Source organism: Vulpes lagopus, chromosome 12 (genome assembly GCF_018345385.1).
Source record: "Vulpes lagopus strain Blue_001 chromosome 12, ASM1834538v1, whole genome shotgun sequence".
Lineage (NCBI taxonomy): Eukaryota > Metazoa > Chordata > Mammalia > Carnivora > Canidae > Vulpes > Vulpes lagopus.
Window position 1 is genome coordinate 39,881,532 of NC_054835.1, and position 27,792 is coordinate 39,909,323.

Consider the following 27,792-nt stretch of genomic DNA (forward strand, 5'->3'; position numbering starts at 1 on the left):
GTGATTTCACACATAACTGGAATTTAAGAAGCAAAACAAATAAGCAAAGGGAAGAAAAAGAGGGAGAGAGAAACCAATAAAAAAAAATAGACTCTTAATTATAGAGAACAAACTGATGGTTACCAGAGGGTAGAGGATGGATGAAATAGGTGAAGAGGATTAAGGAATGCACTTGTGATGAGCACAGGATGGTGTATGGAATTTTAAATCACTATTGTATACCTGAAGCTAATATAACACTATGTTAACCACCTGGAATTAAAATAATAACTTTAAAAAAGATACAGTTTAGGAAATTAAAGGTAAGCCACGCACTGGAGAAAATGCTTAACAGAACATATATCCCACAAGGGATTTGTATACAGAACATATAAAGAACTGTTACCACTCAGAAATAAGAAGTAAAACAACTCGACAAAAAATGAGCAAAAGGTTTGAATAGACCCTTACCAGAGAAAATATGTAGATGGAAAGTCAACCAATGAAAAGATGTTTAACATCATTAATCCGTAGGAAAATTCCCCTTAAAACCATAATAAGATTAACACCATATATACTCTAGAGTGGTTGACATTAACAAGACTGACCTTATGGAGTATTGGTGATGATATGAAGCCATTGGAACTTTCATACAATGAAGGAACATAAAATGTCACACTTTGTAAAAACAGTTTGATGTTTTTTAAGAGTTAAAGATATATCTACTATATGACTTAGCCATTCCACCCCAAAGTATTTAGCTGAGATAAAAAAAAATTCATAAGAACAAAGAGGGAGGCAGAGAAACAAACAAACAAAGACTTAACTATAGAGAACAGATAGTTACCAGAGAAGAGGTGGTAGGTGGATGTGTGAAATAAGTGAAGGGGATTAAGAGTACACTTATCTTGATGAGCACTGAGTAATATATGGAATTGCTGAGTTACGTATTATATACCTGATGCTGATACAATACTGTATGTTAACTACACTGGAATTAAAATTTTAAAAATAAAGATAAAACGGTACGTCTCTATAAAGATTTGTTCACAAATGTTCATGGAGACTTTATTTGAATCCAAAAAGTCTGAGAACAACCCACATGTTCACCAACAGGTCGGTAGATAAACAAATGTCATGTCTCTATACTATGAAAAACTTCTCAGCCATAAAAAGAAATGAACTAGTGCTCACTTGGGTAGCACATATACTAAAATTGGAACAGCACAGAGAAGATTAGTGTGGCTCCTGTGCAAGGATGACATGCAAATTCATGAAGCATTTCATATTTTTGAAAGAGCACACACTCACGTGCATGGGAAAGAGATGGACACAGAGGAATGGACTAAAGTAAAATATGAACTTGGAAAATACAAAAAAAATAAACTGAAAAAAGAGACATGAACTAGTGATACACACAACATGAATTTCAATATTATTATACTGAATGAAAATCTAGGCAAGATAGAGTACACAATGGTAGTATTCCATAAAATTCTAGAAAATGAAAACAAATTTATGGTGACAGTGGATTGGTAGTTGCCTGGGAACAGGGGATGGGAAGGAATTACAATGTGGGTGATAGATGTTCATTACTTTGATGGTGGTATTGATTTAATCAGTAGAAACTCATGACATGGTTTACCATATAAATATATATTTTCTAGTTGTGAATGTTAAAAAAGCTAAAAGAAAGTGATTTAGTAGTAATGAACATCCACATATTTCAATTCATGGTCTCATATACTGTATCCTCCGGAAAGGAACTGGAGCTCCTTGGAGAAATGGTTGATTAGAAGTCTGGGGAAGGAAATGTACAGACAAGTCTGCAATATCCGGTTATATGAAAAACCAAGGAATTTTCAAAGATTACTAGATTCATGTTGAAAGGACTTGGAGGCCAACTTGAAATTGCTTATTTGAGCATCAATGGAGGGATATGAACTTCAATGGATTGTTTCACAATCAAGTGTATTGAAATCCATGAGTTCATATTAATGCAAATTAAAAAAAAAACTCATTACCCTTGGAGGATGCAAACTGGTAAATAAAAGGAAAGAATCAAACATATATTTTGCTTTTCCTGTATATACTATTCCTCTGGATTACTAAATGTTGATGAGGAGAAGTTTTGCCTTATGGAATTATCCCAGCTAATAAGTGGCAGGCAGAGGAATAATAGAATTGCAATATCATGATTTTGCTATGCCTAAATGAAATAATGGTTCTAGGCAATGATCATCAATAGCTGATAACATCAAAAAAGGAGAAACAACTGGACAGTATGAGCCTCTTGATGGAAAAAGCACACCACAATCTATGAAGCAGTCTTTGGGTCCTACAGATCCTTTGGGATATAGTCTCCCATTGAGCTCAGTTCAGGGCCAGATGGATTCCCAGGGGAATTCTATCAAACGTTTATAAAAGAAACCATACCTATTCTACTAAAGCTGTTCGGAAAGATAGAAAGAGATGGAATACTTCCAAACTCATTCTATGAGTCCAGCATCACCTTAATTCCAAAACCAGACAAAGTCCCCACCAAAAAAGGAGAATTATAGACCAATATCCCTGATGAACACGGAGGCAAACATTCTCAACAAGATACTAGCCAATAGGATCCAACAATACATTAAGAAGATTATTTAAAAAAAAAAAAAGATTATTCACCATGACCAAGTGGGATTTATCCCCGGGATGCAAGGCTACTTCAACACTTGTAAAACAATCAATGTGATTCATCATATCAGCAAGAGAAAAAACAAGATCCATATGATCCTCTCAACAGATGCAGAGAAAGCATTTGACAAAATACAGCATCCATTCCTGATTAAAACTCTTCAGAGTGTCGGGATAGAAAGAACATTCCTCAACATCTTAAAAGCCATCTACGAAAAGCCCACAGCAAATATCATTCTCAGTGGGGAAACACTAGGAGCCTTTTCCCTAAGATCAGGAACACAACAGGGATGTCCATTCTCACCACTGCTAATCAATATAGTACTAGAAGTCCTAGCTCAGCAATCAGGCAACAAAAAGAAATAAAAGGCATTCAAATTGGCAAAGAAGAAGTCAAACTCTTCCTCTTTGCAGATGACATGATACTCTACATAGAAAACCCAAAAGACTCCACCCCAAGATTGCTAGAACTCATACAGCAATTTGGCAGTGTGGCAGGATAAAAATCAATGCCCAGATTTCAGTGGCATTTCTATACACTAACATTAAAACTGAGAAGAAAGAGAAATTAAGGAGTCAATCCCATTTACAATTGCACCCAAAAGCATAAGATACCTAGGAATAAACCTAACCAAAGAGGTAAAGGATCTCTACCCTAAAAACTACAGAACACTTCTGAAATAAATTGAGGAAGACACAAAGAGATGGAAAAATATTCCATGCTCATGGATTGGAAGAACTAATATTGTGAAAATGTCAATGCTGCCCAGGGCAATTTACACATTTAATGCAGTCCCTATCAAAATACCATGGACTTTCTTCAGAGAGTTGGAACAAATTATTTTAAGATTTGTGTGGAATCAGAAAAGACCCCGAATAGCCAGGGGAATTTTAAAAAAGAAAACCATAGCTTGGAGCATCACAATGCCGGATTTCAGGTTGTACTACAAAGCTGTGGTCATCAAGACAGCGTGGTACTGGCACAAAAACAGAAACATACATCAATGGAACAGAATAGAGAATCCAGAAGTGGACCCTCAACTTTATGGTCAACTAATATTCGACAAAGGAGGAAAGACTATCCACTGGAAGAAAGACAGTCTCTTCAATAAATGGTGCTGGGAAAATTGGACATCCACATGCAGAAGAATGAAACTAGACCACTCTCTTGCACCATACACAAAGATAAACTCAAAATGGATGAAAGATCTATAAGTGAGACAAGATTCCATCAAAATCCTAAAGGAGAACACAGACAACACCCTTTTTGAACTTGCCACAGCAACTTCTTGCAAGATACATCCATGAAGGCAAGAGAAACAAAAGCAAAAATGAATTATTGGGACTTCATCAAGATAAGAAGCTTCTGCACAGCAAAAGAAACAGTCAACAAAACTAAAAGACAACCTACAGAATGGGAGAGGATATTTGCAAATGACATATCAGATAAAAGGCTAGTATCCAAGATCTATAAAGAGCTTCTTAAACTCAACAGCAAAGAAACAAACAATCCAATCATGAAATGGGCAAAAGACATGAACAGAAATCTCACAGAGGAAGACATAGACATGGCAAACACGCACATGAGAAAATGCTCCACATCACTGGCCATCAGGGAAATACAAATCAAAACCACAATGAGATACCACCTCACACCAGTGAGAATGGGGAAAATTAACAAGGCAGGAAATCACAAATGTTGGAGAGGATGTGGAGAAAGGGGAATCCTCTTGCACTGTTGGTGGGAATGTGAACTGGTGCAGCCACTCTGGAAAACTGAGGAACTGAGGTTCCTCAGTGTTAAAAATAGACCTACCCTACAACCCAGCAATTGCACTGCTGGGGATTTACCCCAATGATACAGATGCAGTGAAACGCCGGGACACCTGCACCTCTGATGTTTATAGCAGCAATATCCACAATAGCCAAACTTTGGAAGGAGCCTCGGTGTCCACTGAAAGATGAATGGATAAAGAAAATGTGGTTTGTGTATACAATGGAATATTACTCAGCCATTAGAAACGACAAATACCCACCATTTGCTTTGACGTGAGTGGAACTGGAGGGTATTATGCTGAGTGAAATAAGCCAATCAGAGAAGGACAAACATTATATGGTCTCATTAATTTGGGGAATAAAAAAAATAGTGAAAGGGAATAAAGGGGAAAGGAGAGAAAATGAGTGGGAAATATCAGAAAGGGAGACAGAACGTGAGAGACTTCTAACTCTGGGAAACGAACAAGGAGTGGTGGAAAGGGAGGTGGGTGGGTGGTGGGGGTGACTGGGTGACGGGCACACAGGGGGCACTTGATGTGATGAGCACTGCGTGTTATGCTATATGTTGGCAAATTGAACTCCAATAAAAAATAAAATAAAATAAAATATTTAAAAAAACAAGCTCAGCCATTCTCTGGGTGAGTTGTGTAACTTAATTGTAGTTATTGGTCTATGACAAAGAGAGGTGGGAGAAGGTAGTGAGGGGAGCTTGTGTTATTTGTCTTTCAAGACTGAAGCTTCTGCATCATCTTCAAGAATGGAGGTGGCGCTATATGACAAGAAAGAAATTGGATCACTTCTGCAAGCAGAGTGTTCAAGGGAATTTAGGGGACTCAAGATCTACAAGTGCACCACTTCAGATGTCGCCATCTCATATCTCAGGGTCCCTGTCTCTCCAGTTAAGGCCCACACCTTGGCATGGCAAAACTACCTAGGTTGAATGATCAATCACCTCTGGAGCTCTGCTCCTCCCCTGATGAAGTCCTAGCCTTGGTCCTCAGCTCTATTTGCCCTCTATGAGAGTCAATTTATATGTTGCCAGTGAAACCTTTGGCTTTTAGAGCTGTCCTTTAAACTCTGTTTTATGACCCTTAGCTTTTCATTATGTTTTCCCAAATCATCAGTTGTTCCCAGCTACATTCAATTTTATTTTCCTTATAACTACTATTAGCTGCTTTCACAGATACATAATATGGAAAAAATGCTCCAGGGAGCGTTAATTGTTTGCAGGTTTTCCAAAAAAGATTTTTTCTGATTTTTATATGTGGATTCCCAAGAATATCTGTTTTATCTAAGAACTCAAGAGACTGCCAGTGAAACTGAAGCTATGACTAAGGTGGGCTCTCCCTCTATTGAAAAATTGACAAAACCATTTTGTCTGTCCATGTGTAGGTAAAATATAGTTGTCCAGACTGTATTGAAAATCTTAAAGAAGAGTACTGTCACACTGAATTTTCATACAGGAAAGTGGTGGTTTATTTTGACATAGAGTTATAACATAGGACAATTTGGAGAATAAGAATTATAAAAAAGAATCCATTGGACAATTAAGAGAGAGGCTATAAATATTGGTAATGTAGAAATACTGAAATTAAACTTTAGCTCCTTGAACTTGATGAGTTGGTTCCCCACAGTTAAAGAGAATTTAGGAAGAATTAGTCAATACAACAGTTGGTATATTGTAAGGAAATTCGTACTTGAATGAAAGGGAAAGATCCAGAAGTAGAATTTGGACTGAGGCCAGAATATGCTTACAGAGTCAGTGGGACAGTGATGGGCTCATTGAAATCGTGAGACCCAACTCAGTGGAGCATTACTAACCCCACTTCATGTGTCCTAATGGTGAGCACCAAAAAGAGTCTACGTCTGTGGGGCAGAGGTAAACAGAGGTGGTGGTCACAGGGCAGGGGGCTCAGCAGCAAGAGGAGGCACAGCACATGGGGCGGGGACAGGTGGAGATGACACAGGTGGGGCGATAGCAGGTACTGTGGCAGGAGACCCGGCCACAGACTGGGCGCAGGCAGCAGGAGGGGCAGCAGGAGGGGCGGCAGCAGCTAGAGCCACAGGAGCTGGAGCCACAGCAGGAGGGGCGGCAGCAGCTAGAGATGCAGCAGCTGGGCCTGCAGCAGCTGGAGCCACAGCAGCTGGAACTGGAGCAGGAGGGGCGGCAGCAGCTAGAGATGCAGCAGCTGGGCCTGCAGCAGCTGGAGCCACAGCAGCTGGAACTAGAGCAGGAGGGGCGGCAGCAGCTGGACACACAGCAGCTGGGGCGGTAGCAGGTGGTCCTGCAGCAGGTGGTCTGGCAGCAGGTGGGGCGGCAGCTAGAGATGCAGCAGCTGGGCCTGCAGCAGCTGGAGCCACAGCCGCTGGAACCACAGCAGGTGGGGCGGCAGCAGGTCTCTTGGCCACAGCTCTGGTCAGAGCAGACGGAGCCACAACAGGAGTTGACCATGGTGTCAGTGAAAGGAGTTGGGTTCCACAGGTGGATTTGAGTGGGTTTCCACTAGGATGGTTTCTTGACTTTGAATGTTTTCTTACCTCTGTCCCCTTTTATACTCTGCTGAGTAGCTGATGTTACCATGAGCAACACTCTTGTTGTTTTTCCTACCAGGAAACAATTAGTATTACTAATAATCGTGTTTATCAGGTTAACTATGCCAATATCTAAGTAAAGCATAATTTACCCTTTTCTGCAGTGTTATGATTCATTGAACCACTTTCGAATTTTTCTCTAATATATCTTCTAAGTTGGAGCTGTCACATGATATTCAGTTACTGGGTTTTTCCATGTGTCCCACTTTTGTGTACTACTCCATGATCATATTTTATTTTATTTTAATTCCATTATAGTTAATATACAGTATCATATTAGTTCAGGTGTACAATGTAGCAATTCAACAATTCCATACATCACCCAGTACTCATCAAGGCAGTGCACTCCTTAATCCCCATCACGTATTTCACCCAGTGATGAGTCTTTCCTCCTATTTCCTTTTTTGTAAAAAAAAAAAAAAAAAAAGTATTATATTTATTTATTTGACAGGGAGAGAGAGAGAGAGAAGGCAGGGGGAGTGGCAGAGGGAGAGGGAGAAGCAGGCTCCCTGCTGAGCAAGGAGCCGGATGTGGGACTCAATCCCAGGACCCTGGGATCATGACCTGAGCCAAAGGCAGATGCATAACTGACTGAGCCACCAAGGCACCCCTCCTATTTCCTTATCAGCACTCCACCTGACAGTAGCATGCATTTTTCTACTTTGACAAAAAAAGAGAGAGAGTTTGACATTGTGATAACCATCCTTGAAATATGATAATGGATTTCATTCTTTTTTTTCCATAATCGTATTTTTAGGATGGCTATCTCAGTGCCAACTCTCTCTTTTTTTGTCAAAGTAGGAAAATGCATGCTACTGTCAGGTGAAGTGCTGATAAGGAAATAGAAGGATTCATCACTGGGGTTACTTGTGTACAATGGATGGGGAGGACTGGACTGTGTTTCCTGGATGATTGCAGAGTTAGGGGGCACAAAAGGCATTCCAAACTCATTGTAATGACTGTACCTCAAGATATAGCTTTGACTCATTCCTTTTCAATGAAAGAACCATTTTCAGAAATGAGTTTTTCCTTCAGGAACCTTCTCCACATATAGTATGCTAAAGATGAATGGGTTTGACCTTTGGTTGGCCAACATATGTAATTGATTCTGCATTACATGGAAGGTTTTATTTAAAGCATCTGTTTCTTGTGCTCTTTCAATAATTCAAATTCAAGTCATTCTGCTTAAGAAGATGTAAACAGATAAGTCTTGCTGTTTGTATAGACACTTAAATATAGTATATTGAAAGGCAAGGTTCTGGAAAATATTCAAAGCATCAAAGAATTGGTGTCCAAAATAAGCATTATGTATTTAAGATTCATGTACTTACAATGAAAAGCGAGGTATTGCAGAGGTTCTCACCTCTGTAATACCTGTTTTGAGTTTGTGAGTGCTTGCCATGTGCCAAATAGTCTGCTGAATGCTTTGTAATTACTGTGTTGATTTTTTCCCTCAAAAAGCACATGAGGTACTTACTATTCTTGAACAGTTCACATAGAGGTGTATTCGGTTGCTAAATCCTATGAAGTGCATACCTTTGATTGTACTGTTACATCTCCTTAGAAAGTTCATCCTCCCACATCAACTCAGCAATTCTTTATTCTCTCTTTAAGTTCCAGCCCAGATGGCTCCCTCCTCCCTTATGTTTTCCTTGACATTTCTTCTTTTTTTAAAGCCTCATCTCTACTCCGTTAGGTTTGATATCACATTGTGAAACACTCAAACTCTGCACATCTACTGCGACCTGAATGTGATTGTCTCCAGCTGGATGGAGACACCTGAAGTAAACATTTGAAACTTACAGTATTTTCATCATGCATGGGATAGAGCACATCACCAGGGGCTTTTAAAAAAAATAATTTCTGGGAATCACCTTTTAAATTTAAATGTTGTTTCACAATTATGCAAATTATTTATGGTTCCAATGTAAATTCTACAAAGTGAGGCATATTTAAGGAAGTCTTGCTATTTCTATTCCTTCTGTCCCCCCCAGAGAATCATTTTTATATCTAAGGTTTTCCCTTTCATTGCTTTTTAAAATATAGGTGTGTTTGCATTTGCATAGTGTGTCTCCTTTGTTTCTTAGATAATGATTTTACACTAGATATAATTTGCTCCAACTTGCTTTGCTTCACTTAACAATTTATCCCAGAGTTATGTTATTTCACAGTAGTATAGTTCAGATATTCTTCATTTCATTTTCAGCTACAAAATGTCCTATTCTGTTGCCATAATATGCTTTATTTAGTCAGCCCCCTATTGATGGACATTTGGGTTGTTTTCAGACTTTCACTATTAAAATAATATCGTGCACTTGAAAACAAGAAGTATATTTTTTATCTTGGGGATTGTGAATTTGATGCATATCTATAAGATCTACCTTATGTGTAGTTATTTCATATTATTATTAATTTTTTTCACTGGTTCTGTAAGTACAATGTGTTAGTCTTTGATTTTGGCTTGTGTATTTTTATTCTTGCATGACCTTCTGTTTCTGAAGTTTAGCTTTGTAGCTGTATTTTCACTGTAGCCTTTACCATAATAAAGTGTACCACTTTGTGTCCTGTAATGCTTTTCAGCATAAATCTAATCTGTTTGGTGTAAAAATTGTGACGTCTGCTTTCTTTTATTTACATTTTCTGATATGTCTTTATTCTTTTTTTATAAATTTATTTTTTATTGGTGTTCAATTTGCCAACATATAGAATAACACCCAGTGCTCATCCTGTCAAGTGCCCACCTCAGTGCCCATCACCCAGTCACCCCCACCCCCCACCCACCTCCCCTTTCACCACCCCTAGTTCGTTTCCCAGAGTTAGGAGTCTTTCATGTTCTGTCTCCCTTTCTGTCTTTATTCTTTTACTTTTAACCTTCTGGAACATGTTGTTTTATAGTATCTATTGTATACAGCAGTGTTGGGGTTTTTATATTTTAGCCAATCTGAAAATACTTTTCTTTTTATAGGTGGGTTGAGCCTATTACATGTACTGATATGATCAATTGATCAATATGTTTGGCTTTAGATATGTAGTTTTAATTATATATGTAGTTTGGTTTTTTTTTAAAGATTTATTTATTTATTCATTAGAGACACACACAGAGAGAGGCAGAGACATAGGCAGAGAGAGAAACAGGCTCCTTGCAGGGAGCCCAATGTAGGACTCAATCCCAGATCCCAGGATCACGCCCTGAGCCAAAGGCAGACACTCAACCGCTAAGCCACCCAGGCATCCCTATATATGTAGTTTGGCGTATATATATATATGTATATTTTATACATATATATGAGATATATACATATATATATCTCATAGTGAATAGTGATGAATAATATATAATGAAGACTGACATACAACATATAGTGAGTTATGCATATGAAATATATATGTTAAATACCTACATCTTTACCTCTATTTTTCTGTCTTTATGTATAATCCTTCATTGCTTCATTCTCTCTTTCTCAGTACATCTTTGATATTTAGGAAGGTTTATATTTTATACTAACAGCTACCTTTAAATAAACATTCATATATGATACTTCACGAGACTGATTTTCTGGCAACTGTCACTTGATTCCCTATTTTATGGAATATTGAAATTCCTTAGTTACTTCTTCATTCCTCACTGCTTCAACATCAGATCTTTTAATACTTGTAGGCAATTAGCAAAATTTTTCTACTTTATTCTCTTTCCTTTTCCTCTGTTTTTTGGAAATTGTACTATATCTACGTGGTCAATGTGTAGTCATCACATACCGTACTGCCTCTTGCCTGTTCATCATTCATTCTTAGTTCTACAGATAATAATAATGTATTTCTTATGTATATTCAGCCCATAATATATTTATATATCTCCTTCTGCTAGTCCTTATGTAGATGTCCCTCCAATATCTTTAGTCATCTTGGTTGTTTGAAGCTCATTCACTAATAAAACCTTTAGGATAGCCCACAAGGAGAATATTCCCTAAGGTCTCTCATTTTCACAGTAATTTATTTGTTGCATGGAGTTTTGTTTGGCTGGATATAAAATTCTGGAATCACATTTTCTTTCCTTGAATGTTAAGAATGTTACTTTATTTTTTTCTGACATGAAGTGTCACCATCAAAAAGTGTGAACAGTGTCCTGTTTCCTTTCCCTCTAACTAACATGAATATTTTGCCTAGATATTCAAATGATTTTTTCTTTTTCTTTAAAATTCAGTTGTTTTATATTATCATGATATAATGTAATATAATATTATATATTATACATGTTATTATTTCTCAGTTTTTATTTGTTTTTTTAATAAATTTATATTTTATTGGTGTTCAATTTGTCAACATACAGAATAACACCCAATGCTCATCCCGTCAAGTGCCCACCTCAGTACCCGCCACCAGTCACCCCCACCCCCCATCCACCTCCCCTTCCACCACCCCTAGTTCGTTTCCCAGAGTTAGGAGTCTCTCATGTTCTGTCTCCCTTTCTGATATTTCCCACTTATTTTTTCACCTTTCCCCTTTATTCCCTTTCACTATTTTTTATATCCCCCAAATGAATGAGACCATATAATGTTTGTCCTTCTCTGATTGACTTATTTCACTCAGCATAATACCCTCCAGTTCCACCCACATCGAAGCAAATGGTGGGTATTTGTCGTTTCTAATGGCTGAGTAATATTCCATTGTATACATAAACCACATCTTCTTTATCCATTCATCTTTTGATGGACCACCATGGGCTGATTTTTCCAGGTGTTTATAACTGTCCCTTTATTTTAATTATGGTTCTTAGTATGTTTCATTGATTAGTTTTTCCCTTTGGGATATATATTACATATACTCTCTACCTATTTTCTATGTCACTTTTTCCTGCAGAGCCCTTTTATATCTTTCTTTGTTTCATTTTTTAAGATTGTTCTAGCAATTCTGGGTTCTTTGCTGCTAAGCATCTACTAAAAAAGTATTCTGAGATTTTTGATTGGGGTGCATTGAATTTTTAGATAGACTGCAGGAGAACTGACATTTTAACCACATTAAACCTCCTTCCAATCCAGAGACATAGCATATATCTCCATTTATCTAGACCTTCTCTAATTTCTCTGTAAAGTTTTGCAGCTGTAGGGGCAGAACTCTTTCATGTTTTTGTTACTTTTTTCTTCAGCATCTTCTGTTTTTGGTGCTTTTGAAAACTGCACTGCTTTTATTTAATTGCATAATTTTTGATAGTATAGAAAATATAATTAATAAATAAAATTAATTTATATTGATATAAATCTCAAGTCCTTGTCAAATTTGCTTACTAGTTTTAGGAGTTGTAGTGTAGGAGCCCAGGCTTCTGTTAGTTTTTACCCCAAGTGTTGTCCCTCTACCTCCCTTTCCTAACTCAGCAACTTTAGTGTAGCTCTAGGGTTGAAGGGTGGGGTACATCATTAGTAAAACAACTTCTGGGAACCATGTCCCTATTTATATCATAGATACTTTAATCTAAAGAAGGGCTTCAAAGCTCAGTCTTACATAAGTTAAAGCACAGAGAAAAAAATACTGTGTAGAAACCTGAGTGGACAAATGTATAGAAAAATACTTAAAAGTAAATACTTCAACTCTACTAGAATATCTGCTCCATTACTGTAGAGAACTTTCTCTGTGTTGGTCTCTACCATTTCTTCAGTACCTTTAACAGTCCCTCCCATTTAGTAAATGTTCAGTAAATATTATTTGGATGAATGTTTGAAGAAATTGGCATTTTGGGGAGTCAATGAAAGAAGACCCACTTTACAGTGAAAACACTGGGTCCCCATTTCCCCATTGAAGCAATTGATAGAAACTTAGGAATACTCTCTTATCTGGTCATGCAGTCTGCAGTTTGCACCAGTTTCCACCAAATGCATCATCTTATCAAGGGCATGCTTTACTTATCCAGGCTACTTGCCTGTCCCTTGAATGCATGAGGATCTGAAATTTCTCTATCAAAAGAAAAAAAATGAGACATGACTGAGGTCCTATTGCAAATAGAGTCAGAATCAGTGCACATTTGATTTGCTACATTGAGTACAAGTCTGAATACAAACTTGCAGACTGTGCTGAGCAATACATTGCATAGATACAGTGGCTGGTGTGATGCATGAAACATATATTGTGTTCTTTATATACCTACAGTCTTCCAAACTTCTAGTTTTCACTTTTTTGTTTCTTTTCCAAGAACAGGTTCATAGTGTTAGGTGATTTAACCATGAAATAAGAAGGCATGTAGGAAAGAATCAGGCAGTGAATAATAGAACCTGACTTTTATTGAGAAGTGACGTGTATATCCTGCAGGTGTAAGTTAAATATACTTGCCTACAAGCTGAAGACAAAATCTTAAAGGAGCAACAATCACACTGAATTGTTAATGCAAGGAAGTGTAACTTTATTTTGGTACAAAAATATATCAGGTTACAGGAAAGGCCTAGGAAAGGGAAGTTGGGAGAATGAGTTCACCAATTGTCAGGTTGAAGGGTAAAATCTGTTACTGGATAAGTGCTGTGGACCATATCCATCTTGTTTGACAGCATGACTGGTTCCTCAATGGAATCAGGGCTCAATTCAGTTGAGGAACATCTTTTCTGCTCCATGTGTCCTAATAGCACAAAAGAATGGTCTACATCTGTGAGGCAGAGGTAAACGGAGGTGGTGGTCACAGGGCAGGGGGCTCAGCAGCAAGAGGAGGCACAGCACATGGGGCGGGGGCAGGTGGAGATGACACAGGTGGGGCGATAGCAGGTACTGTGGCAGGAGACCCGGCCACAGACTGGGCGCAGGCAGCAGGAGGGGCAGCAGGAGGGGCGGCAGCAGCTAGAGCCACAGGAGCTGGAGCCACAGCAGGAGGGGCGGCAGCAGCTAGAGATGCAGCAGCTGGGCCTGCAGCAGCTGGAGCCACAGCAGCTGGAACTGGAGCAGGAGGGGCGGCAGCAGCTAGAGATGCAGCAGCTGGGCCTGCAGCAGCTGGAGCCACAGCAGCTGGAACTAGAGCAGGAGGGGCGGCAGCAGCTGGACACACAGCAGCTGGGGCGGCAGCAAGTGGTCCTGCAGCAGGTGGTCTGGCAGCAGGAGGGACGGCAGCAGCTAGAGATGCAGCAGCTGGGCCTGCAGCAGCTGGAGCCACAGCAGCTGGAACTGGAGCATGAGGGGCGGCAGCAGCTGGACACACAGCAGCTGGGGCGGCAGCAGGTGGTCTGGCAACAGGTGGGGCGGCAGCAGCTAGAGATGCAGCAGCTGGGCCTGCAGCAGCTGGAGCCACAGCCGCTGGAACTAGAGCAGGAGGGGCGGCAGCAGCTGGACACACAGCAGCTGGGGCGGCAGCAGGTGGTCCTGCAGCAGGTGGTCTGGCAGCAGGTGGGGCGGCAGCAGGTCTCCTGGCCACAGCCCTGGTCAGAGCAGACGGAGCCACAACAGGAGTTGACCATGGTGTCAGAGGATGGAGGTTCTGATACTAGTAAGAGAGTGAGCTTAGTGAATTTGAAAATCCCTCTATGGCTTGTCCTCTTTTATACTCTGTTGAGGCTATTATGTCCTTATCCTGGGCCATTTCCTACTTGTTGTTTTTTCTTTTTCCTAAAGAAATATTAGTCATTAAATTAGATCACTGTGTTTTTCTAGTTAATTATTTTTAAATAAAGAAAAATAAGATTTCCTTTTCCTGGTGTGTTAAGATTTCCAATTTGGCCTTTCTCAGAATTGTCTTTTCTATTTTCTTTATCAAAAGGGCCCATCACATGGGTTCAATCATTGATGTTTTCCTATGATCTGTATATCCCACCATGATGTTGTTTGGACAAATTATTCACATGATATCAAAGTCTCTTTTGATGTCAAAAGAGAGGTATAATTATAGTAGGGAATAGAGAAAAGTTCATTTTTATGAGTTACTTGTGGGCTATGAGGAAGACAGACCCTATGTGTGAATCACAAATACTCATTAGGGAATAGAATCTGGATGTCTCAAAGTATGTGCTAAGTATCACTTCCTGTGTTCAGTTTGGAACCGTTACCAATGACTCATTGTTTGTAAATATTAAAAGGGATCTTGTGCCTCTTTGAAGGGATTCTCACTGGCCCCACATGGGACAACTTGAATAGCAAAACAAATAATGGTAGTGATGGATTTTAACCCATTAAAAAAAAAAGAACCCACGAGTCCATATTGAGACTAATTAAAGAAATGAAAAAGAAAGATGAGAAAGTTACCTATGGTAGTAGAATGTCAACCAATTAATGTAGAAGGAAAACTGAGTTTCAAAATCACCATTTACAACCCTCATAATAAAACTTACATTCAAGTAAATATCATCAATGGATGCTACAACTAATAGGTGAAAGTTTGTTGGGGGGCAGGATATTTGCACACTTTTAAAATATTTGTTCATCAGTTATTTATTTCAAAGGGAAAAAATGCTAACTTTACTCTGAAGAAACTTGAGAACAAAACCTTAACCATGAGATCAAAGTTAGCATTAATAATGGGACCAATGGACATGTATCTCCCTAAGTGTCACACTGAAAGGACACATCACTTATGTAGTATTCCTGTCAACATGCATCACCCAAATCAAATTATGAGGGAATTTAGACCAACAAATACTAAGGAATATACTACGTTATGACTTCTCTTTAAAAATGTCAAAAATCAACAAATACAAAGACAAACCAAGGAAGTGTTTCAGATTTAAGGAGACTAAAGAGACATAATATCTAAATACAATTCATGAATATGGATAAAAATTTCTCTATCAGACTGTCTTGATATGAATGGAAACATGCAGATATTAATTGTATGTTAGAGGATAGTAATGCATCAACATTTAATTTAATTGGTATGTGTACTTACTCTAGTTATGCAAGAAAATGTCCTTAGTCTAAGTTTATGTATCTATATTTAAATTTTTGTGTCTCTATCTGTATTTATGTCATATCTACCGACCTACCTACCTATACCTGTCTATTGGAGAGAAACAAAATGTGGCAAAATATTGAATCTAGATGAAGGCTATATGGTATAAGTGAGTTCTTCATATTACTATTTTGTAAGTTTGACATTTTTTTCAAAAATAAAAGTTAAAAAATACCAGAAAGGATTAGGATTGAAAGAATCTATCAGCAGTGATAGGATATTAAAAGGGAGTCATTCATGTATAATTCTAACTATTGTAGTAAATCTTTCATTTTCTCGGGGACCTGAAAATATGTAACTTTTGGCAACATGGCTGATTGAGTGGTACAAACAAATAGAAATAATTGAAAAATATTTTAATGACCTGGCTGAGCTTGAAAAAAGAAAAGAAAAACTCTCATTTTCTAGAAATGAAGAGAGAACTCAAATTGTAAATAGTAGCTGATGTTCTAGAGCCTTTGGAGTTTGTTGGTGTCTAGTTATAGGCTCTCGGAATTGGATACTGGTAGTTAAAACCCAGACAGGTGCAAGAAATGGGACCTCAAGCTGTCACAATGCAGGATCCAAGAAGGGAGAAGTTTTTAAAGGAGTCTGCATGTCTAAAGTGGCACCCAATAAGGTGGGGACAGGAAAACCTCAGTCTGCCCCCAAGGGATTGTACATGATAATCAAGGCTCCTGGGAGCATATAAGCCACAGCAACACTGGTAAGCTTTCTAAAATTTCTTTCTAAAATTTATGCTATATGCATACTGAAGGAATTTCAAGGTGTGAAAGCATTAGAAAATAGCGAATGTCCTTGGAATCATCAGAGACAAAAGCAAAAATCAGAACATACAGAAATAACTCCTATAAAAGAAAAACTCAAAGAAGCGCTAGCAACAAGGAAAATAAACCACACATAGGCTACGGGGGATGTCCACAGGGGAAAATGCTATAAAATAAATGAGAGAATAATCTACCATGAGTGGCAGAGTAGATACAAGAAAAGAAAATGTAACCTCAAGAACTGAGGTAATAGAAAATTCTGAAGATTATAAATAAGTTGGAGTTCAAAAAGGCTCTTGAATCTGTGGCTTGAAGTTTCCATCACTTTTGTTTAAATTGCCCATCAGGTATCTCTCTCTTTTTTTTAAAAAAAGATTTTATTTATTTATTCATGAGAGGCAGAGAGAGAGGCAAAGACATAGGCAGAGGGAGAAACAGGCTCCTCACAGGGAGCCCAATGCAGGACTCAATCCTGGAACCCCAGGATCATGCCCTGAGCCAAAGGCAGATGCTCAACCCCTGAGCCACGCAGGCATCCCAGGTATCTCTTTGTTTATAGCTCCTGCCCTGTTCTCTTTTCCTGGGACTCAAATTTCTATGTACATTTCATCTTTTTTTTTTTTTTTAAGATTTCTTTATTTGACAGAGAGAGACAGTGTGTGAGCACAAGCAGGGAGAGTGTCAGGCAGAGGGTGAAGCAGGCTCCCTGGATGTGGGGCTTGATCCCAGGACCCTGGGATCATTACCTGAGCTGAAGGCAGAGGCTTATCTGACTGAGCCACCCAGGCACCCCAACATTTGATCTTTCATTTGTTCCATGTGTGTGTCACGCTCTTGTCTATATATATATATATATATTTTTAACTTTGTGGCTATTTTCTACTTCCAATGTGCTCTTTCTATCTTCTGTCCAATCCGCTAAACCCATTTATTGAGTTCTGAATTTCAGGTTTTGAGTTTTTCATTTCTAGGATCTTCACTAGACTTCTGTTTTCATTTTTGTTTTTACATATTCTGGTTCTCTGATGAAATTTGCCATTTTTCATCGATTACTTTAAACATAATTAATAGTAGTTATTTTAAAGTTAGTTTTTGGGGGGATCCCTGGGTGGCGCAGCGGTTTGGCGCCTGCCTTTGGCCCAGGGCGCGATCCTGGAGATCCGGGATCGAATCCCACATCGGGCTCCCGGTGCATGGAGCCTGCTTCTCCCTCTGCCTGTGTCTCTGCCTCTCTCTCTCTCTCTGTGACTATCATAAATAAATAAAAAATTAAAAAAAAACACTTTAAAAAAAATAAAGTTAGTTTGGGGGATCCCTGGATGGCTCAGCGGTTTAGCGCCTGCCTTCGGCCCAGGGCGTGGTCCTGGAGTCCCGGGATGGAGTCCCACATCGGGCTCCCTGCATGGAGCCTGCCTCTCTCTCTGCCTGTGTCTCTGCCTCTCTCTCTCTCTGTATCTCTCATGAATAAATAAATAAAATCTTTAAAAAAAATAAAGTTAGTTTCAATACTTTTATATGGAACATCTTGAATCAATTTCTACTGTCTTTTCCTTGTTTTTAGTGATTTGGTCCTTCTTTTTCTTCTGGTGTATCCTGTAATTTTGTAAATTGAATATCATACATTATATACTAAAAAAACTAGGGAGGCTCGAGGTGATTTTATCTTCCACCTTAAATGTTTTAATTTTCTTCTTAGACTATGGGACTCTCAATCCTGATTCATAGATCAATTCCCAGTGCTTAAAATCAATTGTTCTCTTAATTTTATCAAGTCCTTACCGTTATCCCCCTTGAGAGGTTGGTCTGATACCAGCTACTTTGTCATAGCTGGATGTGGAATTCTGCCCTTTGATTTTTTTCAAGTTTGTTTCAAGTTGCCACTCTCTTTTGGACACTGCACTCTGTTCCTTGCCTCTTCTCTGACTATTCCTTGCTAGTGCCTGCGCTAGTGCCTGCGCTTGCTCTTGCTCTTCCTTGAAATTTCCCATAGCTCAGGTCATAGATGTCTTCTATGTAGATACTTAACTTCCTATGACTCAGGAAAACACCTACAGGCCCACAGCATTGAACCCCATTTTGGATTTGTAAGCACCTGTTTTACATACTGTAGTTGGGGATCTCTGGGTGGCTCAGTGGTTTAGCGTCTGCCTTCAGCTCAGGGAGTGATTCCGGAGTCCCAGGATCAAATCCCACATCAGGCTCCCTGCATGGAGCCTGCTTATCCCTCTGCCTATTTCTCTCTCTCTCTCTCTCTCTCTCTCTCTCTGTCTCTCATGAACAAATAAATAAAATCTTAAAAAAAAAAAAAGAATACATACTGGAGTTGGCAGCCTCTATGATGACTGCTGGTGATCTCTGCCTCCTGGCACTCATGTCCTTATGTAATTCCTGTCCCTTGAGTATGAGCCATACATGGTGATTCATTTGGAAAATAATAAAATACAGTAGTACTGAGAATACGTCAATTTCAAGATTAGGTTATTATAAGATGTGGCTTCCATCATGTGTTTTCTTTCTACTTCTCTCACCTTCTTAGATTACTTGGTCTGAGGGGAGCCAGATGGCGTGTTGCATGAATAGCCCATATGGTGAGAAACAGAAGCTTCCTGCCAGCAGCCATGTGAGTGAACTTGGAAGTGGCTTTTTCTACCCTCACATGAATGTAGTCTTGTCAACAGACTTACAGGCAATCTCAGGAGAGACCCTGACTTGCCACTTTTGGATTGCTAACCCTCAGAAAGTGTGTGAGATAATAAATGGTTGTTGTTTTAAGCTGCCAAATTTTGGAATAACTTGTTACACAACAAGTGTAGATAACTAATATGCATACCAATTCCATGTGTATGAAATTCTCCTAGATTTTCCTTAAAGACAATCATTTGCAAATAATGACAGGATTGTTTTGTTGTTGTTATTGTTTTCTTTCCAATTCTTCCACTTATATTCTTTTTCTTTAAATTTTTATTATGAAAGAAAAGGTACTGATAGAGCTTCTCCCCCTCAAAAAAAAAAAACCCAAAAGTTTTTATACTCAAGCCAACTGAGGGTGCAACTAATTCTTATCTACCATCTTAGATCTATTAGGAGTTGTGTGCTTTAACTGGGGTTGAGAAATAATGTCCCTAGGCAAGTTAAATTAATTGATGGAGTTAAACACAATCATGAGTCAGTCCCACTGTATTACCTATTGGCTCTGCAACTCTCAGAATATGCATTTAGTAAAAAGCTTGCTAAATGTTTCTCCTACTTTCACTAGCATGAATTCATCAGAAATTTATTTGTACTTTTTTACTGGGAGAGAATCCATAGGGACTTGGGAGTATTCTGGGCTTACTAAGAACCAAACTAGTGCATTAATTGGTTTCTTGTCAGTCCCACACTCCTCATAGAATTTGTTGACAAAGTGCTCCTAAACATGGCTGTAAGTATACATCCCAGAAAAAATCATTAAGATAGAGAAATATTAAAATTTGAGTACTTTCCATTTTCTTTTTTTAAATAATAAATTTATTTTTTTTGGTGTTCAACTTGCCGACATACAGAAAAGCACTCAGTGCTCATCCCGTCAAGTGCCCCCCTCAGTGCCCGTCACCCATTCACCCCCACCCCCCGACCTCCTCCCCTTCCACCACCCCTAGTTCGTTTCCCAGAGTTAGGAGTTATCCCCCAGTTACTCAGGGAGATTGATTTTCCCAAAAGATCATTATTTTGTTATTAATGGATGAAGATGAAGTTAGAGAAGCTGAGAAGGCAATAACTTGGATTACATGGCAGATGGATAGACCATAAGGAGGACCCCCTGGTTTGCTATGAAAACCAGACAAGGGAAGAACACTGGAGATAGGGCAAGGAAGGGAGGAAGAGAGAAGAAAGGAACAGAGGGATGAGACATCTCAGAGGAGTGGAATTGTAGGGCAAAGTAGGTTCTCAGAAATATTGAAGAAAGGCTTACTGTGGCATATAACCCTTATCCTCCATGGCCCTAAATTTTTTACATAAAAATCTTTATGATTCTTCAGTCTTTTGGACATCCTAAATATTGTTATTTCTGGGTTGGTTGGTTTGTTTTTAATGTCACACTCCATATTGGGATTTTTCTGAAGGTGAGAGCAGGGACTCGAAAGCCTGATTCAGTGGCATTTTGGCTATGTTTTCTCAGGAAATGAGGACAATCACTGCAAAGCAGCAGACACAAAAGCATGGTATTTCTAGGCCAGGAAAGTGGAACTTTATTCAGAAGCAGCAACAAGATTCAGAAACATTCCTGTAACAGGAAATACAGACTTTTGGAGATGAGGCTGTAACAGCAGTGTCCCTGTGGGCCCTGCAGGAATTTCTGTGTTTGGGACAGAGTGACTTGGCACCCAGAAGTCAAAAGGTCAGATGTAGAATTTGGGCAATTCTAGTAATTTCTTCTATGAATATCATCTAATTTCATACTCTGAGTCCACCTGAGGAAATGGTCAACAAAAGTGAGAGTTTGGCCTGAAGCTGGGGTGTGGACATACAGTTGTTGGGAATGGCCACCCCTAAGGCATCCGTATGGTATATAGAGTCTGCTGCTATGATGAACCCAATGAAGGGGAGAGGGTGGGTTCAGGGAAAGGTCTCAGCAGCAGGAAGAAGCACAGCACATGGGGCGGGGGCAGGTGGAGATAACACAGGTGGGGCGATAACAAGTGGTGTGGCAGGAGACCCGGCCACAGACTGGGCGCAGACAGCAGGAGGGGCAGCAGCAGGAGGGGCGGCAGCAGCTAGAGCCACAGGAACTGGAGCCACAGCAGGAGGGGCGGCAGCAGCTAGAGATGCAGCAGCTGGGCCTGCAGCAGCTGGAGCCACAGCAGCTGGAACTAGAGCAGGAGGGGCGGCAGCAGCTGGACACACAGCAGCTGGGGCGACAGCAGGTGGTCCTGCAGCAGGTGGTCTGGCAGCAAGTGGGGCGGCAGCAGCTGGACACACAGCAGCTGGGCCTGCAGCAGCTAGAGCCACAGCAGCTGGAACTAGAGCAGGAGGGGCGGCAGCAACTAGAGATGCAGCAGCTGGGGCGGCAGCAGGTGGTCTGGCAGCAGCTGGGGCGGCAACAGCTGGAGCCAGAGCAGGAGGGGCAGCAGCAGGTCTCCTGGCAGAGGCCATGGCCGCAGCCCTGGTCAGAGCAGACAGAGCCACAAGAACTAACCATGGTGTCAGAGAGTGGGAGTCGTGGATGGGTTTCCAAGAGAGTGAGGGTCTTGAGTTTGGAAGTCTCCTTGCCACAATGGCCCCTTTATACCCTGCTGAAGGATTTCTGTGATTATGTAAAGACTGTTTCCTTCTTTTTGTTTATATGACTACAAATGCAATTAGTAAATCATTATGTTTTTCTAATAAAAACTCCCAATGTATAGAAAATAGTTATTTCCTCTTTCTCAAGTTCCCCAGGGTTCTCATGTGAATCACTTCTTAGTTCTTCCTTTGTTTGCAGTGTCACAAGACTTTAATCTCAGCGTATCATGTGACACAAGTGAATCCCCTGTCTCTTCTGTTTCTCACCCTGACATGATTCTGGAAGAGCTTCTGATGGAGTAGGATCTCTCATGGAAAATTCATGTTTCAATAAATGGAATGCTGGTAGGAAAAAAAGGAAGTAAGCTCCTTCTTTCTTGAGTTTAAGAAGTTAGGAGACTTATGATTCATTGTGTGTATTGTGATGGTCATTGGATTAATGAAATTCCTACAGCATTCCAAGCTGTGCTATTTCTCATCACTCTGTTGTACTTCGAAACAGTTAGTAGCAACTCAGAGTTTTTAAATAGCAAAGAGTCATCTGGGACTGATCGCTATTGATCTTTAGAAATGTCCTCTGGGTTGGGCCAATTGGGCTGATAGTTTTTGATCTGTCTTTTGAAATATCATAATATGCCGTGGTTATACTTTATGGCCATTTTATTAAATTTTTTTTCAAATATTCTAAGCTGAAATATTTGCCAGTTTTTTTGTGGTTATGATTTATGTTTAAGATTTTCTTGGAAGCAAAAAAAAGATTTTCGTGGAAGCATTATGGGGAATATAAATGATATTTATGACCTTATATGTACTTACATAGTAATTATATCCACAAAGAGTTTTATAATCAAGGCCACATCTGGTTATGATCCTAAGTAAGGGGTATTCTTCAGAGCCACAGGTGTTCAGAGAAAAAGAATATTCAAGGCAAAAACACGTTACATTCATGATAGTCTCTCTTCCTGCAAAGTCTCTGGTGAGCTCAAGGTTCTCCTTTTTTTTCCTATTGAGTTATCTTGTCCATAGATATTTGGACAAGATATCTTTTCACATTGAGTTCAAATGCTACCTTCCTCCTATATCTTCCTTGGCACAACACCAAGTAAAGTCTTTTCTCCGTTACACGTCCATTTATGCTTTGTACATGCATTGGTTCCATCATATCATTTTCTACCAGAAATGCATTTATGTATCTGGTTCCCTCTAGAATATAAACCCCATTAGGGCAAGGACTATGCTTTACTCATCTTTGCATCCCTAGGACCTGCCATTGAATGATTTTTGATAAAGGAGATCTATGTTTAATGAGTGCAGATGTTGCCTCGGCCATCAAAGAAGACACATTGACCTTTTGTTGTTCAAGAGAAAGGACAACAGTTGAGATTGGGCATAACTATGGCTTGTGATGATGAATGGGAAATGTCTGGAAGGTTTACTTTAAGAAGGAGTGAAAGATAGGGATGCCTGGTTGGCTCAGCGGTTGAATGTCTGTCTGCCTTTGGCTCAGGTTGTGATCCTGGGGTCCTGGGATCGAGTTCCACATCAGGCTACCAGCAGGGAGCCTGCTTCTCCCTCTGCCCATGTCTCTCTCTGTGTGTCTCTCACGAATAAATAAGTAAAATCTTAAAAAAAAAAAAAAAAGAAGTGAGAGATAAATTGACATTGCTAGAATGAGAGAGAGGTTGTGTATATCCTTAAACTTCAGAAGAAATGGTGGGATCTATTAAAAGCTATTAAGCAGGAATGTAATATATATGCCATATATAATTTATTTTAACTTTTGATTTGCCTTTAGAAATGCCAAAATACACTTGGCTTTCTCGAGAGAGACACTGTTTCAATGTTGAAGTGACATCTATCGATGTCTTCATAGCATCACGTGATGGTAATGAGTATAACAGAGTTACTTCAAAGAAAGAATCCACAAATGCTTGAACCAAATTGAAAATAGAGGTATAAGGGAGATTTTTCATAAAATCTATAAAACATACTCCTTCCATTTTTATGTATTTTATAATTCTCCTTGTATATAATTTATGCCCTTTCCTCCTAAAAGCCAGTAATTTAAAGTCTTAAGAGATAAGTAAATCAGAAAGGATTTAAGTGCTAGATAAAAGAAGAACTGAAGCCATTTAGAAATAAAGAAGAGATATTTGGCATAATTATGCACTAAATATACCTGTTCTTTTCAGCACCCTACACAAAATGAAAACACCATAGATTATGGAATTCCTGTGCTTCCTTCCTTCCTCCTCCAAGCTCTGTGTATTGCCTGCTGAGCACTTTGCTGGATACTCCAATAACAACAAGCATGTCATGCAGTTTTTCCGGTGCTTTACATAGATAAGCACATTTGCCAGTCCCAACAACCCAGTGCAATAAGTTTCACTATAATCTCCCCTTTATAGATGAGGAGACTAAGACACAGGGAGAATTAAAACCAATAAATAGGAAGCAGTGATTTGTTTCCAGCCAACCCAGCACTGGAGTCTACATTATACATACTGACTGTCTCTCTGAAAAGTCAGATGGGAAAGAAATTGTCTTACCCTCATGTTGCTCTAGGTTATTAATGCACGCTGCGTTATAACATATAAATAAGCATGAAACATAGATAGAGTCATTCGAAACCCCATTGTCAGCAAATATCTATGGACATGTATTTTGGGGGAATTCCAAATTTCTTTTCATGGTCCTAAGAGCTCCCTGATGTTCACTATTCATATAATATTTTTCTATTTGTTTTTGGAGTTAGCTATGACCATTGTATATTTTTCTTAAATAATTCAAACTAAAATCTGTAGTTCCTTCCAAGTGATGTTATTTATATTGTAATAAAGGAGAACATATAATACTTAAACAATTCTCTTAGAATTTACCTTTATGCCCCAAGCATGCTTGCTTATTATTTAATTATTCTTTTAGACAGTAGAAAAGTGCATACCCAGGAAAGCTGCCTCAAACAAGGTAGCTGAACTATGATTTGATGCCACTGTGGTACTTACCATTTTCCCCAAGGGGCTGGAAAACTTCCTTATCCCCAGGTCTTCCCACTGTTTGAATCAGTCCTCTAGTCATACCCACTGAGCTGGGCTGTGGGTTGCAGCTCTGCATCCACCCCTCTATCCATATGAGCTTTGACAAGACCAGCATTACTAAGACATGAAAAAAACCCCACATTTCTCCTTTGGAAAGAGTGTAGGAAAAGTTAAATGTTGCCTAGCATTGCCTTGGATATGGAAGAAGTCAAGGGTGAAAACAAAAGTCTCTGGTGAATGTGTTTATATTTTAAAGTTTAATTTAAACATTTTGGATATCATTTTTTTTACATGTATTCCTCCCAACTTTCTTCATAGTCATTAGATTCTCCACTTGAAGGAAGCCAGAGCTTCCAGTTTTTTGCTACTCATTCTGAAAATATTTAACACATAAGAAACAAATAAGAATATTTATTCATTTCTTTCATTTATATAAATGGTAGTGCACCAGTCTTGGTTCTCCTGCTTTGCTTTTTCATGTGAAGCATTCAGATAGCATATACACCACTTTGCCATTCTTTTTCTTTTACAGTAGCATTGTATTCCATTTATGAAGGTATCATAATTTATTGAACCAGTTTTCTGCTATTGGATATTTAGTTTGCTTTTTAGTCTTTGAGATTATGTACAATGCTGCAGTGAATAAGCCTGTTCTTACATAATTTCACATGTGTGGGTGTTTTATGTAGAATAAATTCCTAGGGAAATAGAATAGGTGGATCAAAGAGTATACACTTGTTTATAATATTTGTTAGATAATGCCAACTACACTTTTCATAGAGATTTACCAATTCACACATCTACCAGCAATGTGTGAATGTTTTGTCTTTACCCATTTTTATTAATACAATGATACATAAGATACACAAATACATAGATACATATATATAGAGAGATCATATTATGTATGTGGACATCTGACTATCTCTCATCAACTTGGTCAGTATGATAGGTGAAAAAGTTTCTCTAGGTCAATTTTTTTCTTTTTCAAATTTTTATTAAAATTCCAGTTAGCTAATATATAGTGTAATATTGGTTTCAGGAATAGACTTTAGTGATTCATCACTTACATATAAAAGTCAGCGCTCATCACAATAAGTGCCCTCCTAAATACCCATCACCTATTTTAGCCCACCCTGCATCCATCACCTCACTCTTTGTGATTTTAATTTGCATTTCCCTTATTGTAAGTGAGATTGAGCAGCTCTTCAGATGTTTAAGGCTATTGGTATTTCCTTTTCTATAAGTAAAAATTATAGGAATTATATAGAAAAAAAATTATAGAAAATTTTCTATATTGTCTATAATTTATGTTTTTCTACTATGTTCAGCCTTTATATGTTGTTTTTTGCAGGAACTCTTTATATAAACATAATAGACTAAAAGTTAGCCTTTTTATGTAATACAAATTTCAGATATTTTTCCTAGTTTCTCTTTCTTCTTTGACTTCATTTATGTGATTTTTTTTCTCATACAAATGTTTAATATAGCCAAATTTATTAATCTTTTCTTTTATGACTTCTGAGTTGGTATCATACTGTGAAAGACCTTTCCAGTCCTTTCCAGTTGTGATTTTGCATAAACATTGTTTCAGAATTTCTTCTGTTCAGAGTTTCAAGTTTTATATTTTCAAATTTATATTTTCAATATTTCAAATATTTAATCAATCAGGATTACAAGATGTGAGGTTTAAATGCTTTTGAATCTGATGTGACCCTAACAATACATTCCTCCCTACTGATTTAAGACGCTGCCTTTTCATATATTAAATTTTCTTATGTATTCAAGTCTGTTTCTGGACTTGCTTTTTCAAATTCATTGATGATTTTCCACTCTTGAATGCCACGATTATCAATGTATAGTATTAACTTGTTTTTAATGGTTATCAAGTCCGAGCCAACCTCACTAGATAATGGCAATATGATAATGAACTCAAATATCCATGTAGCCAAACAGTAAATATATACTTGTTTCCCTGCCATGAGGATATAAATTGCGCCTGAGAGAACCCTGAAACTGGCATAGAAAAGAACGCGTTAGGCAAGTCTGGGATGGCATACCAGTCCTGCTAGGCTTGTTGTGCCTCCTATAAAGTTCTTATATATTAGTTATAACTGAAGCAACCAGAGGAAAAAGCTGTTTAATCATCAGGAGTCTGCTGTTAACCTCCAGGAACTGTCTCCCCACATACCAGCCAGACAGGACTGTTAAAAGTATTTGTGGGGATTACAAGTCTCCTTTTAGCTATCTCCTTCATCAGAACAGTCATTTCTTATTGCTCTTCTGGAATTCTATATTGCTTAGAATTTACTACCTAGGAAGGCTTGAGCAATTTCAGTGGTACCTATTTAGTAAGGCTAAATAAAACTGGATGAAGGGTAGACTTAATCCATTCTCTATTCACAGAAAGTCATCCCAATTCTGTGTTTAGGTATACTCAGTGGAATCACAGATATTTTCCCATTCATAATTGTTTATACCTTGGTTTTCTCTGCCACAATATCTCTGGTATCACTTTTGAATCTTTTGGAGCACTGTAACTTTCCCTGATGGAAATTACTGTACACTGAGTGCTTGTATGTAGTAATCCTAAGAAGTTTGGCATGCTGCCCTTTGACTACTTCACCCGAATCTTTGCACAGATCTTCAGGCATTGGGTAACTGCTCCTTGCTATTATGAGCCATGGATATGGAGCTATTCCTTGTTGCTTTCCCTAAGCTCTGTCCACACTTTTATAAATAGTCCTTTTAATTCACAGATTCAGAGTTCTATCTTATTCCTACACTGATT

At 38.7% G+C, this 27,792-nt stretch overlaps 3 protein-coding genes and 1 non-coding gene across 10 annotated transcripts; 1 reads left to right on the forward strand and 3 right to left on the reverse strand.

Annotated features, from left to right (window-relative positions):
* Positions 1 to 1,165: 1,165 nt before the first annotated feature.
* Positions 1,166 to 1,272, forward strand: LOC121474290. Its single transcript, XR_005983311.1, has one exon. It is a non-coding gene; the product is annotated as a U6 spliceosomal RNA (small nuclear RNA).
* A 5,059-nt stretch (positions 1,273 to 6,331) lies between these two features.
* LOC121473110 (keratin-associated protein 4-12-like) lies at positions 6,332 to 6,886 on the reverse strand. The gene has a single exon (XM_041725119.1). It carries the CDS (start codon positions 6,884 to 6,886, stop codon positions 6,347 to 6,349), a length of 540 nt encoding a protein of 179 aa, XP_041581053.1. The 3' UTR covers positions 6,332 to 6,346.
* A 6,512-nt stretch (positions 6,887 to 13,398) lies between these two features.
* LOC121473107 (keratin-associated protein 4-6-like) lies at positions 13,399 to 14,450 on the reverse strand. Of its 7 annotated transcripts, XM_041725114.1 has the most exons (3): positions 14,328 to 14,450; positions 14,041 to 14,219; positions 13,399 to 13,980 (listed from the first exon to the last, which is right to left on the reverse strand). In XM_041725114.1, exons 1-3 carry the CDS (start codon positions 14,448 to 14,450, stop codon positions 13,698 to 13,700), a joined length of 585 nt encoding a protein of 194 aa, XP_041581048.1. In that variant the 3' UTR covers positions 13,399 to 13,697. The 7 variants fall into 7 exon arrangements, with proteins under 7 accessions (XP_041581048.1, XP_041581046.1, XP_041581043.1 ...); XM_041725112.1 differs by having other exon boundaries at positions 13,399 to 14,010; positions 14,191 to 14,450; XM_041725109.1 differs by having other exon boundaries at positions 13,399 to 14,130; positions 14,191 to 14,450.
* A 6,497-nt stretch (positions 14,451 to 20,947) lies between these two features.
* LOC121473679 (keratin-associated protein 4-11-like) lies at positions 20,948 to 21,880 on the reverse strand. The gene has a single exon (XM_041726265.1). The coding sequence runs from the start codon at positions 21,878 to 21,880 to the stop codon at positions 21,311 to 21,313; it is 570 nt and encodes a 189-aa protein (XP_041582199.1). The 3' UTR covers positions 20,948 to 21,310.
* Between the last annotated feature and the right edge of the window lie 5,912 nt (positions 21,881 to 27,792).